The sequence below is a fragment of the Cebus imitator genome, unplaced genomic scaffold, assembly GCF_001604975.1.
Source record: "Cebus imitator isolate Cc_AM_T3 unplaced genomic scaffold, Cebus_imitator-1.0 Scaffold13, whole genome shotgun sequence".
In the NCBI taxonomy this organism is placed as follows: Eukaryota; Metazoa; Chordata; class Mammalia; order Primates; family Cebidae; genus Cebus; species Cebus imitator.
In genome coordinates, this window is record NW_016107328.1 from 3,464,383 (window position 1) to 3,479,803 (window position 15,421).

A 15,421-nucleotide genomic window follows, 5' to 3' on the forward strand; every position below is an offset into this window, starting at 1 on the left:
CATTTCTCCAAGGGCACCTGTGAGGGTGGACATTTGAGTTCATAGTTGAAGTCAGACTGAAAACCATGAAACAAGGTCTTCCTGGCTGACTCCCTGTGACAGGCTGAGTGTGCTTCTTCTGCTACAAATTCTTTATTCATTCATTGGCCAGGATGCCCCAGAGAGCACTCCATAAATCAGATGGGAGGTGGGACCTGTCAGAGGTGTGATGTGCTTTCTAAACCCTGGTGGTGGATTGGCTTTGAGGCGGGGGTGGCTCAGTCCAGCTGGAGACCAGTGGCTCCTCATCCCCTTGGCCACGTCATCTCCCCACAGGGCACAGGAGAAGCATTGGGGTCAGGGTCTTTAGCCTGAATAAGACTGCACAGAATTTCCTCAATCTCTAAGATGCCTGGTTACAGCAGAATCAAGTCTTTCTGCTGATGACATGGGCTAGGAAGAAGCCTTCCAAGAGATGGAAGCTATGTCGTGATGTGCCCAAGAGTCGGACATTTCACACAGAGATTTTCATACAAGGGAAAAAGAAACAGGTTTATTTAATTTTCATTCTTTCTGTGCGTGAGTCTCTAGAGTGAAAGAAAGATGGTCTTCATTCTTTCTTTGTCTGCATTCTCTGCCTGCCCTCTTTGTTTTTCTCTTCCCTCCCTTCCCGTGTCTTCTACTTTTTGTGCTGTTTTTGCCTCCTCTTCCTCCTTCTCCGTCTCATCTTTGCTGTTCCTTCTTGTCCTCTTTCATTCCTCCTCAGCTCCCTGTCTCCTTTCCTTCCTTCTTTCATTACTTCTTTTATCTTTCTTCCTAGAGGTGTATTTAGTCCTCCTGTGCCATACTAAATGCACAATTGGGGGATGGGTGTTGTTCGTGGCCCCATCTCACACCCCATGAAGTTGATGGATTGGGCCTTCATGGGAAACCCTGGAAGGCTGCGGCCTCTGCAGGCACTCACTTGTTGCCTCGTTTCTTTCATTCTGCAGTTGAGGAAAATGACGCTCAGAGAAGTTCATGGTCATTTACCACGGGGGCAAAGCTAAAATTCACATCCAAGTTTGGTTGATACTGGACCCTAAACCTCTCTCTCTGCCCGTACCTGCCTAAATGCAGAGTATACCAGGGCACACTCACATTTCTCAAACCACTGAGCATGTGGCTTTCTGCCTTGCTACTACCTACCATGCCCCTTTGAAGTCTCAGCCCCAGTTCCCCCATGGCAATAGCCAGGGAGCTGCACTGGAGGGTGTCTCAGGCCTGCACCCCACACTGGCTGTGGCATCCACAGGGTCCCTGACTGGCTGCCTGCTTCCCTCCTCAGAAGTGGCTGATGGTCTGTGCTGTGTGCTCACCACGCCCTGTCTGACACAAAGCACAGCTGCCCCGGCAGTGAGGACCTCCAGCTCACCTGTCACTTTGCGTCAGAAGACCGTGGACTGGAGGAGAGTGTCCAGGTGAGTATGGTGTGTGTGTGTGTGTGTGTGTGTGTGTATACATATGCAAGTGGTCCATGAACATGTGAGCACAAAACAGTGTGTGTGCCTAGTACATAAAAACCATGGCCAGCGTCAGCCAGCCCTGCTGAGACCCGGAGGTGAGCACCTCACCCAGATGTAGACCAAGGGAATCCTTGGGTGCTGGTGCGGTCTCAAGCCTCACAAGGTGTGTGGCAGCTCCCCCTGTTTCTGCAAACATTTACTGAGTCTATTCTATGCTAGCAGTATACATTCTGGCTGAAATATACCACCTTTCTCTTTCTAATTGTTAGGATCCTAGAAAGTGGCACATCATGTGTAAATTTAATATTATTTAAAACCCACTCACAAAGCTTAAACACATCAGTAGAATCCTACAGTGACTTCCTTGTTTTCTCTAGGAGAAAAAATCTTTCATCAATTTGTTCTGTTTATTCCATTGTCGGTTGTGAATTTTAAAGGCTATTTGTAGTTTGGGATTGGTGGGTTATCTTAATAATTCAGTATCAATCCAGAGATCCCACTGGCAAATCAAAGAAAATCAGAGATCAAAATTATGTAAGAGATAAAGAAAAATGCTCTTTCTTATAAATAATAAAAATTAATTTTACTAGAATTTACAGTTGGAAGTGTCAGCCATCCAAGAAAATAGCAGTTCAGAGAGGTTAAATGATTTGTCCAAGATCATATGGCCCACAAATATAAGAACCAGCATTAAAATAATCGGTTAGAATACTTACAGTTAGAGTAGAGTAATTGGTTAGAGTAATAATTAGAATAATAAGTTAGGGCTGGCTCATGCCTGTAATCTCAGCACTTGGGGAGGCCGAGGCAGGTAGATCACCTAAGTTCAGGAGTTTGAGACCAGCCTGGCCAACATGGTGAAACCCTGTCTCTACTAAAACTACAAAAAATTAGCCAGGCATGGTGGTAGACATCTGTGATCCCAGCTACTCGGGAGGCTAAGGCAGGAGAATTGCTTGAGCCTGGGAGGCAGAGGTTGCAGTGAGCAGAGACTGCGCCACTGCACTCCAGACTGGGCAACAGAATGAGACTCCATCTCAAAAAAACAAAAAAAAGAAGGATAAATAAGAGAAATAGTCACCAGGAATTTCGTTTTTCTTTTCCTCCTGTTCTCATTCTCTTGCCCTCATCCCCTCCTCTCTCTATGACCCTCTTTTTTCCCGTTCTCTGCCCCCTTTTCTTCTGACCCACAGACTGCAGGAGGACCACGAGGGAACAGAAAACCCACTTGGGGTAGACGAGTCCCTTTTCAGCTATGGCCTTCGAGAAAGCATCGCCTCTTACCTGTCCCTGACCAGTGAGGACAACACCTCCTTTGATCGAAAGAAGAAAAGTGTCTCCCTGATGTACAGTGGCAGCAAGAGAAAGAGCTCTTTCTTCTCATCACCACCTTACTTTGAAGACTAGCCAAAAACAGACAAAATGGTTCATGCCCTAAAGGAACAGAGGTTCCAACTATTGCCTGGGATCTTGCAAAAAGCAAGATTCCCTGATCCCCAGGAAACTCATATATTTTAGGAGCCAAGAGAAGTCACATGGAGACTCAAAGCTGCATCTTCTCTATCCACATCATGGCCACAGGAACTCTGGCCTGGTGTCCGATCAGGGCTGTGACATCATGAAACATTGGGTCATGACATGTCAGGTGATGCTTGGAAGAGCTCAGCATGTATCTATGCACACATTGTGTGTGTGGGACACAGGACAAAGCCACCCTCACAAGAAAGTGCACCAGGACCATTCTCCAAGGAACTGGACCTGTCCAGACAGCTACACTCCAAGGTCGTTGGAGAGAACTTCAGTGGCCAGGGCTGAGAGGGAGAGGAAACAAAAGCTATAGCCTGGCAGCAGGTCTGGGTTTGCAGATGCATCCCCTGAATGGAACTACTTTAACCAATCCATAGGGATCTCTGGTATGCTTTCCTCTCTTTTTATAGGAACTCTGTGACACTAAACATTAGCCTGAAAAACTTCTGAGCCTTCAACTGGGAGATACCTTGGGTCTGGCTCCTGCACCGAAGCCATGTGGGTGGAAGTCAGATGGCCTCCCTGATTCTGCAGAGGGCCAGAGAATGAGAGAGAGGAAGGCTGCTGGCAGAGGGGGCAAGCCTAGAACTGCACCAGCTTTCCTGATGTCTGCAGCCATGGCTTTGCAGTGCAGAGAGAGCTTCTCTGGAATATTGGGATTCTTGCCTACATTAATGCATCAACCATTCATTTATTGCCTGAAGAGGCATTGCATTAAGTCCTAGGTAATGTGTCATGTAGGCCAGAAAAAAGAATTCATAAGTCCCCAACCCCCAATAGAGATGTTCACAGTGTAGACAGGTTAAAAAGTGGTTAAAAAATAATATGTAAAAATAGAAATCATTCATGGCTTAGGATGGAATTGGAGGCAGGTGAGGGACACTCAGGAGCTCACTTTCTAGCTGTTCTTCAGAGTGAAAGGGCTGGCTGGATTGGGTAAGGATAGCTGAATTTTAAAAAAGAAATGGATACATTCTAAGGAATGAATTCATCCAGTACTTTATTCTAAGAAGGGTCTGGCATCCATATGACAAAAAATGCTGAGCTCCAGGAAAGACGGGGAATCCAAGTGGATTAATGATGTCACACATAATTTTAAGAGACAAGGGAAAAAACACAGTGTAGAGCCAGAGAAGGAGAAGCAGGGATCTCCAGAGCTCCTATCCAAATCCTGCTAGGAGGAGAGTGGGCTGCAGATGAGTCTATGACTCATGTTTCCCTGTTTCAAAGGGATCCTGGGGAAGGAGGGGCACATGTTTTCAGTATCTTCCCCTGCCTTCGAAGTCTGTCTGCTCACATAAGCATTCCGTCCATCTGAGCTCATTGTGCTAGTGGTATGTATATGTGCAGTTACACGATTTTCTGTATCATAGATTCCAGTGTGTTTATACAAGGAGGCATCTGTGGTTTCCCCAACAATTCCAAAAGGCTATTTCAAAAGAACCAGCCAATGTATGAGAAATGAATGTAACACTGTGGACACTGACTTCCCGCATAAGGCAGGGTGACCCCTGAACTCCAGATATCTGCACAGCATCTTAAGTATTGTTTTATGTTGTGATGAATGTGATTGGAATGTTGGGGAGCACCCAGAGGGATTTCTAAGTGGGGAGCATTACACTTCGCTAAATCATGTATTTATTCCTGGTTAAAATAAACCTAATAAATATTTAACCCTTGGCATGTGGGGACAGTTTCTGGGTTGAGGGGGATGGGTGGTTCATTCAGAAGCTCTGTGGGTTTCAAATTTTCAAATAAACGTACAACTAGAGGCAAAGATCACCCAGAGAAACTTTGTGCTAGTTAGCAGTGCAGCATCCTCTTGAGGTGCGGCCTTAAGAAAAACCGGATTGCATGACTTTGGAGGGTGTTTTATGAAACTTGAAGGTAAGCCTAAGGGATTGAAGGGGAGAGCCAATTCTGAACAATTGTTATAAAAAACATCTCACCTAGATTCTCCACGCATTACTTGTGATAGCTGCGCTATTCATTCTCCCAAGAATTTCTTTCTGCAGATTTTTGGACACCTACCAAATAGACACTGCTCGGGTACTGGGGCTGTAGCAATGAAAGCAGATGAGGTCTCTGATATCATGGAGCTCGACATAAACAGACAAGACGCTTGGTGATGGTGGTGATGAGGATGAGGGCAGGCCCCAATGAAGTCGCCTGCCAGGCAGGGTGGCCTTCAGGCCCAGGCTTAGGAAAGGCCTCCAAGCAGAGGCAATGTTTGGGCTGAGGCCTGAAAGGTGAGCAGCAAACAGTCATGTAAAGATCTAGGAAGTCTATGGAGTCAGCAGAATAATGGGGCAATTCCTGCAGGCAGGAGAAGCAAGACTGCGCGCTGACGAAGCTAAAAGAAGCCAGGGTGGCCAGGCCAAGGCAGCTAGGGAAGGAGCGAGGGGCCTTAGGAGGTATGAGAAAGGTCCTGCAGGGCGGGCCCTGGAAGATACGGAGTGGCATAGGGCCCATTCTAAGAGACATGAAGAGCCACTGAAAGGATCCAAGTAGGTGGTAATATCGTTTCACTGATATATTTAAAAGATCATGCTGTGTGGAGGGCACATCTTTAAAATTCCATCATTGTATTGCCTATTGACACACAAAGTTTGAAATTAAAGGGGCAAAAAAAAAATTAATGCAAAAATGAACAAAAGGATATTATGTGGTGCATTTTGAGGAAAAAGTGGGATTTAAGGTCAAAATAAACTACATAAGGGCAAAGAGAGATGTACAGAAGCAACAATACATTAAGAAGGAACGATGATTGCACCTAAGTTAATGGGATGATATAGTATCAAAATAGATTACACAACTGCAACATGGGAAAATAGATCAATTAATAATTTTATTTGGATATTTTAATACACAAATCCCAGAAACTGATATAGTAAGCAATGATAAGTAAATAAATATATAGGTAGATAGATTTTGATAACACTATATAACTTATTTGCCAACAAATGGGTAATATATTAGGTCACAGAGAAAGTCCTAATAAACTTCAGAGTCAGCATCCTCCAATTCATGCTGTATGATAATAAAGCAATAAAATTGGAAATCAAATTTCAAAACGATAAATAAAAATTTAAAAACACTAGGGATCTAAAGTCTAAAAAAAAATCCTTAGGCTAAGAAGAAAATAATGCAATAAATAAAATATTAGAAATAAATGACATATTGCTAATTTCCAAAATGTATTGGGTGTAGCTGATAAAATAGTGAGAGGGCAAATTATCGCTTGAAATAAATTCAAGAAACAAAGAATGAAAGTAATGAGATTAATTTTCAACTTAAGAAGCTGAAAGAACAACAGATAGCCAAGGAAACGGGAAGAAAGCAGAAGATAATAATAAGACATCAATGAAACAGACTTCTTAAAACACAGACATAGAGAAGATTTTAAAAAGCAAAACATTGTTGAAGTAGACTAATGTGATAAAAATATGAACAAGAATGATCAAGAAAGATGAGGGACAACAAACACAAATCAAATGCAGTTCTACTTGTAACTATACCTGAAGACAGAGTGTATCCCTTGCCAGCAAAGACCTAAGGTGGCAGGTGTGGTCCTCCTTCCTCTCCATCCTCTTCCTGCCATCTGGAACCCCTGGCAGCACAAACTCTAACCCTGCAGATGAGGAAGCCCTTAAGAAATGGCAGAGAAATATCCTGAAGAAACCAGAGACCTGAGTGATCCAGAGACACCTGGACTGCCCATCTTGGCTGATGGTATGAGATAGAGAGAGACAGACAGAGAGAGAGAGAGAGAGAGAAGGAACTTTATTTATCTACTAAGCTGCTTTAGTACTGGGTCTCCTTCTTGTATCAGCTGAGCATTTTGCTCCAACAGGTATAGAAATGAACCCACCATTATTTGCAGAATGAGGAAAATTCATAGAAAACCCAAAGAAACCAATAGACAAAGAATCAGATACGACAAAACAGCTCAGCAAGTTGCTGAATCAACTTATTTCCTAACACAAGTATTTTCAAACTGAAAAATACAATAGAAAAGAAGACAGTGTTGACAAGGCCCCCCAAATGACAGCACGTGTAGGAACTTGCCTCACAATGGTTTCACAAAACTTTTATCTAGAAATGTTCAGAACTGTATGAAAAGACCTAACAAGGCAAAACTACTATACCCATGGTTACAGTGTTTACCTGATTCATCAAGGCAAAGCTTAACATCATGACAGTGTAGATTTTTTTTCTGAAATTAATGATCAAGGCTATGTCACTCAAACTCCCAGCAAAAATATTAGAATAAAACCTCAATAAACTTATTCTAAAATATACATGGAAGCATCAAAACTCAGGAATAGTTTGGTGGATTCTGAACAGACAAGCATTGCATGCTCACACTGTGAGATATACTGCAAAAACAATAGAGAACAGTGCTCTGAGCCCAAACTACCACCTCGCTCATCACTTTGGTGGAACCCAGCATGTCTCTGAACCAAATGCTGTGCTAAGTGTTAAGGAAACACTAAGAGGATTACGCTCACGTACGTTTTCAAGCACCCGGTCATAATAGAATTGGAATGAGAGATGTTAGAAAAATAATAAGCATGTAAAATAAGACACAGTTTCTAAGAATTACTAAATATAGGTCTTTTCACTAAGGTGAGATTCTTTCCTCTGTTTCAAGAGATGAGGAAAGGTTTGGAGGCCTCATTCCAGCTGATCCCCAAAGGACAGCAGGAAGCTTCCAGGCGGATACCGGATATGCTGAACACAGAACAGAGTTAAGAAGGCCTGGAGGAAGGCATGGCATTTCCTCAGAAGGGTGATAGCCACAGATCCTCAAGTGTAGGATTCATGCGGGAATGGAGTAAGAAACAAGACAGAACAATTTAGCTTGAGGCCGATGCCTGAGGCCAGGAGTTCACCCCAAGGAATGCAGACTTGGGGCGATGTCACAGGACAGCAAGGGAAATGTTTTCTGGGTCCGTGAATCATACCCCAGAGGACAAGACCTCCCCTGTCTTAAGACTGTCCAGGGACAGAGCTGCAGAAGGCATGTTTGCAACAAGTCACTCTTCATCCTCCAACCCGGCCCCAGGACAGGTGAAATGCCCTAGGATGTACTTCTGTCTGGAGCTGCCTTCCCTTGGCAACGGAAGAGGGAAGAAGGAGCTTGGATTTCTTGAGTTCCTAGGTTACGCAGGACACTTTACAAACCGTAAGTCCTGATAATATCTCGAGACCTTGGGAAATAGAATTAATCACATGGATTTGATTTGATAGGTGAAGAATACAAGGTGAAGTGTTTTCTCCAAGACCAAGATCTATCTGATGGCTATCTCATGGCAGGCCTATCTGGTGGCTCTTTATCTTACACCTTGAGATCCCAAGAGAGCCCCAAATTCCCAGAGAGGCAGCCTCAGAGTGGGGAAATATAGGACTTAGCGTTAGCTTCTAGTCCTTAATGCAGCTTCTTCCTTGTTGTGTGTTCTTTGGTAGGTCACTAAATCTTCTGAGCCTCAGATTTTTTATCTCTAGATTGAAAAATAAAATAAAGTCCCCTTGCCAATCAACGTGAGGAATCTGTGAGATAAGACACTGAAAGTGCTTTGTGGTCTCAAAAGTGCTGAATGAATACAGGTTATTCATTATCATCACAGGATTTCCCTTGACCAATGTTTCAACAGTTCTGGCCCCAAGATTTGCAGAGAGACTTAAGATTTTATCCCAGAATAAATTGCCAACTCACATTCATTTCCCCAAACATCTGTTGATAAAAAACACATTTAAGAACCGCTAATATATTGAAGTATTTTAGTTCTCTCAATTCCAAATAATTTCACATGCATCCCGAGGACTGCTGGGAGCAGTTGTAAAAGCTGCTTCCAAATGACTAAAACAGATGGAAGGTTTATTTTTAAATACACTGCCATTTGTTAAAACAGATTAGTATTTGAAATTCCCCAAACACCTAAACCCTCAAAAAGAAAAATCTGCTTTCTGAGCCTATTGGAAGGTATTTTTGGCATCTTCTGGGTCCTAATGAGTGTCTGGTTTCTGAAAGGGCCCTGGACAAATCGCTCCAGGATCAACTCAGTGCAGGATGGTTTGTTCTCAATACCAGGAATTGAAAGATGTTTGTGCTCAGTTCTACTGCCACTGAGATGGATCAATATCAGAGGGATGGATTGAAGAAAATTGGGATCAAAGGATAAGACTCACAGAAAGGTGACGGAGGGAGGGAGCTGGTATATCCTGTGGGTCCCTGGGCCCTGAGAACAACAGTTGAACTCTCCCCCAGTCATCTGCTCATTGCTGCCCCACAATAATTACAGCGCATCCACAGACTATCAGATGTGCTGTGTGGGTTGCTCAGGGTCTCGTGGAGAGCAAGACACACCCAGCCCCTGCTCTGCTGGAGCTTGCAGTCTTGTGAGGCAGCAGCATCGGCACTTAAGAGCAATGACTTACTTTGGAAATCCTGGTAAATGCTGCACAGGGGACCTACAGGCAGCACAAGCCATATAAAGAGGGCTCAGCTCTAGGCTGAAAAGTCAGGAAGGCTTCTCTAAAGGAAAAGTAGGGCAGGCAAAGAGGGGGATGTGGAAAAACTGTTCCATGCAAAGGAAACCTTAATGAACCACTCTCAGGAAACAGAAACACTTCGCCATCTAAAATTTTTAGCACTTTAGACATGAGGGAAAAAAAGTCAGGGGAGCTCTTCAGCATCTTGGAATCACACAAACATGGAAAACTCCAAGCAGAATCCACACTCAGGACAAAGGACAAGGGAAACCCCAGCAATTAAAGCCAACTAGACTTTCAAGGCACAGGAGAACCACCTCCCTAGCCACATCTACAGTAAGACTGAAGATAGAACACACACCACTCACCATCAGCACAGCTCTCCGGAAGAGTCGGGAGTCGGTGGCCCTAGCCGTGAGAAGGTGGATACTGGCCACATCAGCCCCGCCACGGTCTGCTGCCAGGGACACGCGCCGAGGGTCCCCGCCAAATGCTCGGATGTGGGTCTGCACCCAGGTCAGAGCTGCCACCTGGTCCAGAAGCCCCCAGTTGCCACTCACTTCTCCGGACCCTTTAGAAAAGAGGAAAGCCTTTTACCCTTGTGACTTTGCAACCTTGGATTTGACAATCATGGTAATGTCCATGGCAGGCATGTGGCCCCTCCAGGAGTTATGGGCTCTTGTCCTCACAGGTCACAGGTCAGGAGTATGGGCTCCAAACACAGTGAGGAAAGTGAGGAACAGTGGAGGAGCATGGGCTTTGAAAGCAGACACACGCAGGCCTGAATGCTAGCCAGTAAGGAGACCTTGATCCTGTCCCTGTACCTCTCTTTTGCCAACTAGGAGACCTGGATCATGTCTATAACTCTCTGAGCCACCGCTTCCCTGTCACTAGCTGAGGGGAGTTGCTCAGATTAGAGGCAGTACATCTTCAGTTCCACCACTAGCTTGGCCTGTCAATGGGAAGGAGGTGAACTCTCTGCTCCATGTCTTTGACCCCTGCAGGTGGTTGTCCCTGACCGTGGCCAGGCCATACTGGGGTTCTGGATCCCACCCTTTCCCTCGCCTCATCATCTGAAGCCTTTATTAGCATGCAACTAAGTTGATCTCTTTCCCTTTTCATAGAATCCAATTAACATTTATTAAAAACTCAGCACTATGTTTTTTAATAAAATGATTTAGATGAAAGTATAGCACAAATATGGTCTTCTCCTTAGCTTTTTGACACTACATAGACTTCTGGTTGTGCTGTGAATTCAGTAGATCCTTCTTGTCAAACTACTCCACTAACTTGTCCTCTTTATCAGACTTTGAAACACCAGGCCTCATTCTCATTTCATCTGAGCTTCCCACTCTTCTTTTCTGACTTTGCGCTAAGGAACCTCGTCAGATTCCATGGCTTTCATTAGCACCTACATGTTGGCAACAGTCCTGTGTGTGTCAGCAGCACAGCCCATTCCCCGGGCTCCAAATTCCTCATGTTTCTCCATGAGGCATGATAGTTATGATTTACAGGATTTAGCATCCAGCAAGAAACTACTGATAAGACCCCATATTCCCAAGTAGGAAAGAAGAAAAGAAAAAACAGAAAAATCTTGCATCCTGATTCCCCAGTCTAGCATTCACAAAGTTGAAGGGAACATGATGGTCTCACCATGGAGCCAGACCAGCTGGCTGCAGTCCCAGCTCCATTTACAGCCTTGAGGAGCGCTGAATAAGTTATTTGTATGCTTTGATTTTCCCCATTGGTAAAATGGGGGTGATAATAGGTGATAACAGCCCTTCCTCATAAGGTTGTTGAGTAAATTAGTGAATATTTGTAAGAGGAGCAGAACAGTGCTTGTCACAAAGCACTACAGAAGATTATTTTTTCATGAAATAGAACAGGTTTAGGTTCTAACATGATATCACTGATGCTCTTAGCAGAGTGTCCTTGTCTCCAGCCTGCCTGAGCACTCCACTTAGCTCAGAGTACAAGAACAATACAAATTATTCTTCCAGCTGTAGAGACGCTCAGAAGTTCTTCAAATGCATTTTGTGTTCTGGGACTGGTGAAGCCATTGGTAGAACATGATCCTCCCTGTGAACTTTCTGGATTGCTTGTATGTCCCATTTGTTAGGATGAATGTGTTTGTTCCCTCCAAAGTCTGAGGTAGCCCAGGAAAGCAGGGCATCAACTGAGTCAGACCAAGTCCTGCAAATCTGGAAAGTGACAGCCACAACCTGTATTCCAGGGACAAGGAGGAGAGGACATGTTCCTGACTCTCACTTCCCATGTATCAGCTTCCCACTAAACAATAAGGGTCAGTGTTGACTTCCAGGGTCTAGACTTCTGAGAGGTCAGAAGTGAGCATATGTTCAGGGGGCCGCTCATTAAACAAGTATGACTGGGCTTCAGCTGGTATAAGGCACTGCGCTAGGTATGGCAGAAAGCAAGAGAGATGCCACCTAGCCCTAGGGACACACAACCTCAGAGAAACGCAGAAGGCAGTTAACAAGCAATTATGGTCCAACATGTCTGGTTCACCCTTTTCCTTTACTGGTGAAGAAACTGAACCTTTAGAGGGAACGAGCTTGTTTAGATGCAAGAAGTGAATCTGAGATCAAGTTGGGACTCAAATCCTAATTCACAATCAGAATTCTATCCTAACATTCAACCCAATTCAACAAATGTTTGTTGTAAAATCTATGATGTACATTAAGACATTTCAGTGCTTTATTTCTGAAACTTTCTCTGTTCAAAAAGCCTTTATACTTCCCTCATTCCTACTGCATCAAGTCCAAACTTATTCCTGGCTTTTCTGACCTTCTAAACGCGCTGTGAAGCTGTCTGATCAGTCTGGGACCCCATCACTGCCCAGGGGCTGCCCCCTCAGCTGCAGTCTGTGTGTCTAAGCTCCACTTCTCATCCTCAGGTCCCACCTCACTCAGTCATGCCACACACACACTTTGTGCCTCTGCTTATGTCTTTGAGGATCGGGCCCAGGGGCAAGATGTCAGAGGACTGCTCCCGGCTGCCCACAGGGATAAGTGGCCTGAATGGAAGCCCTCCACGCCTGCCCTAACACTTCTCCATCCACTGTCGCCCACCCTGAGCTGCCCCTGTACCTCCTGGCTCCTACTCCTCTGCTCAGAGCACCCGGCAAGCATTCACCTGCTCCCTCATTGTCTAATTGGCTCTTGTTTGCTCATTCGATCTCTTCAACTATCTCACAGAAGCCCCTTAGCACCGTTCTGGGCTCACCCTGGTCTTGCCAGAGACCATCAACAAGAGGCAGTGTCCATGTAGTGTCCATGGAGCCAGACCAGCTGGTTGCAGTCCCAGCTCCACCATTTTAGCCCTGAGAGGGCCTGGACAAGCTAATAATGTTTGTGTGCTTTGACTTTCCCCGTCTGTAAAATGGAGATGATATTAGCACTTCCACGTAAGGTTGAGTAAATTAGTGAATATTTGTAAGGTTAAACAGCACTTGTCAGAAAGCACTATAGAAGATTAATTTTTCATAAATTAGAACAGGTTTAGGTTCTAACATGTTATCACTGATGCTCTCGGCAGAATGTCCTTGTGTCCAGCCTGCCTGTGAAGGGGCACCTGCTGGGGCAGCATTCTGTGCCTGTTCTGGGTAGAGAGGACAGCAGACCTGCTCAGCAGGCCTCTGAGTGTCCCAGAGACGGTGAGGTCATGGCAGTGTGTGGTTACCGTTGGCAGCCGGGCCTTCTGTCTGGTGTCCTGGCCAAAGCACATTTCCTCTGCTCCCACACCCCCACAGAGTCCATAGGGCCCTTGTCCAGCCTCTCATCCTCTGTCCCAGACGCCACTGCCCCGGTTCCCTTCACTGCCTTGCTTTGCCAGAGAGGAAGAATGACTTGGGGCCAGATGCCCTCTGGGGTATCCTGCTGCAGGGCCCAGGCTTAGGGAAATGGCCTCCTTTCGCCCAGCAACTGCTTCCTTTCTAACTGCTCACATCAACAGGAACCAAGGCTCCCTTTAACTACTGGGCTGGGCTTGCGTTCTATCAGCAGAGGGCACATGTTTGTCTAGTGGGCCTCAGGACCGGCACAAGCTTCTGCTCTCATTTTCCTCTGGTCTCTTTCACAAAGTACCGCTGGAGTCTGGGCTCTCAGGGACCACTTTCATTCTGGGAAACAGCAGCAGATCCGGCACACATTTATCAAGTGAGATGATGCTCATGAGGCACTGTTCAGCCTGGCTCTGTGAGTGACAGGGCTGCCTCTGCTAAGATCAAGAGACACTGGCCAGATACCGGGCCAGGAAATGATAAAAACACATCCCTGTCTTGGAAGAGCCCTTGTCTAGAGAAGAAAGTGGGAATGAACATGGGTGAGTCCTGGTGCTTGTCCTCACACACTTCATCTCACACGAGTCGCCCTGCAAGGCTTAGCATCCTTCACTGACAGATGGGTAGCCTGTGCTGGCATGAAGGAAGGAGTTGCTCAGAGTCCCGGCCCTGCAGAGCCACAGAGCAGCCCTGAGACCCCATCCTGCTCAGATGTAAACCTGCATTCCCTGCAGAATCCCAGGCTGAGGGTGGCATGCAAGGTAACTAGCTCTTTCCAGGCTTATGTTCTGAACTGCAATTTGCAATGACTTAAAGTGGAAAAAGGGACAAACGAAGAGGTGGAGCACAGGAAAGTTGGAGGGCAGTGAAATGATCCTGTGGGACCCTGTAGCGGTGGATCCAGGACACCAGGCAGCCTGCAAACCCCAGGGAGCATCCAACACACAGGATGAACCCCAAGGTAACCTGTGGGCTCCAGTAAATCATAACGCACCACCCATCAGCTCATCAAATGTAACACATGCGCCCAACCAAAGCACCTTATTAATCAATAGTAGGGGAAGAAGGAGGGGGAGAAGGGAGTGTATGGGAACTCCTTGTCCTTTATGTTTAATTTTTAATTTTTCTATAAACTTAAAACAGCTCTAAATAATAAAATCTAGTACTTAAAAAATATGAAAGAGGGAACGGTTGCACCCGTGTGGCAGGTTTATTGGGGGATTAACTGGGATCAAGGCTGGCCCCTTTGTGCTTCCAGAGGTGAGCACCTGCTTCCTGTTGCCCTCTGCATGGCCAGGCTCAGTCCTGTCTCTGATCTTGCCCGAAGCAGGCGGGAGACAGCTCCTTCATAGCAGGAAGCCTGAGTCTGCATCACGGCTCTGCTGCTGCTGCTGCTCTGCCCTCCCTCTGTCTCTGTGCCTCACTTTCCTGATTGATTTGATGAGGACGTGAAAGTCTTTGCTCCCCTCTCAGAGCTCAAGAGCAGGGAAGAGCAATGTGAGAGACTGGGAATGTAGGACACACAAGACGGGCTAAGAAGGAAGGCAAAGAAAATGGCCCGTGTTTTTACAGTAGAATGATTTATAATCCTTTGGGTATATACCCAGTAATGGGATTGCTGGGTCAAATGGTATTTCTGGTTCTAGACATATGTTTATTGGAGCACTATTTACAATAGCAAAGACTTGGAACCAACCCAAATGCCCATCAAAGATAGACTGGATAAAGAAAATGTGGCACATATACACCATGGAATACTATGCAGCCATAAAAAAGAATGAGATCGTGTCCTTTGCAGGGACACAAATGAAACTGGAAGCCATCATCCTCAGCAAACTACACAGGAACAGAAAACCAAACACTGCATGTTCTCATTGATAAGTGAGAGTTGAACAGTGAGAACACATGGACATGGCAGGGAGCATCACACACCGGGGCCTGTCAGGGAATGGGAGGCAAGGGGGGGAAGAGAATTAGGACAAATACCTAGTGCATGTGGGGCTTAAAACCTAGATGACAGGTTGATGGGTGCAGCAAACCACCATAGCACATGTATACCTATGTTACAAACCTGCGTGATCTGCACATGTATTGTGGAACTTAAATTCTTTTTAAA

General features: G+C 45.5%; 2 protein-coding genes across 7 annotated transcripts in view; one reads left to right on the forward strand and one right to left on the reverse strand.

Annotated features, from left to right (window-relative positions):
• SLA (Src like adaptor) overlaps positions 1-4,694 on the forward strand; it is a 68,001-nt gene extending 63,307 nt beyond the window's left edge. For 5 of the 6 annotated variants that reach the window (XM_037728428.1, XM_037728433.1, XM_017500125.2 and 2 more), the window contains 2 exons: positions 1,307-1,439; positions 2,678-4,694. In XM_037728428.1, coding sequence (XP_037584356.1) covers positions 1,307-1,439; positions 2,678-2,891 — 347 coding nt within the window. In that variant the 3' untranslated portion in view covers positions 2,892-4,694. The remainder of the gene's footprint in view (positions 1-1,306; positions 1,440-2,677) is intronic. The other variant, XM_037728423.1, reaches the window with a different exon arrangement.
• Positions 1-15,421, reverse strand: part of LOC108283625 (thyroglobulin) — a 180,776-nt gene that overhangs the window by 99,258 nt on the left and 66,097 nt on the right. Inside the window, exon 15 of the mRNA XM_037728416.1 lies at positions 9,875-10,077. Within this exon, the coding sequence (XP_037584344.1) occupies positions 9,875-10,077 (203 nt within the window). The remainder of the gene's footprint in view (positions 1-9,874; positions 10,078-15,421) is intronic.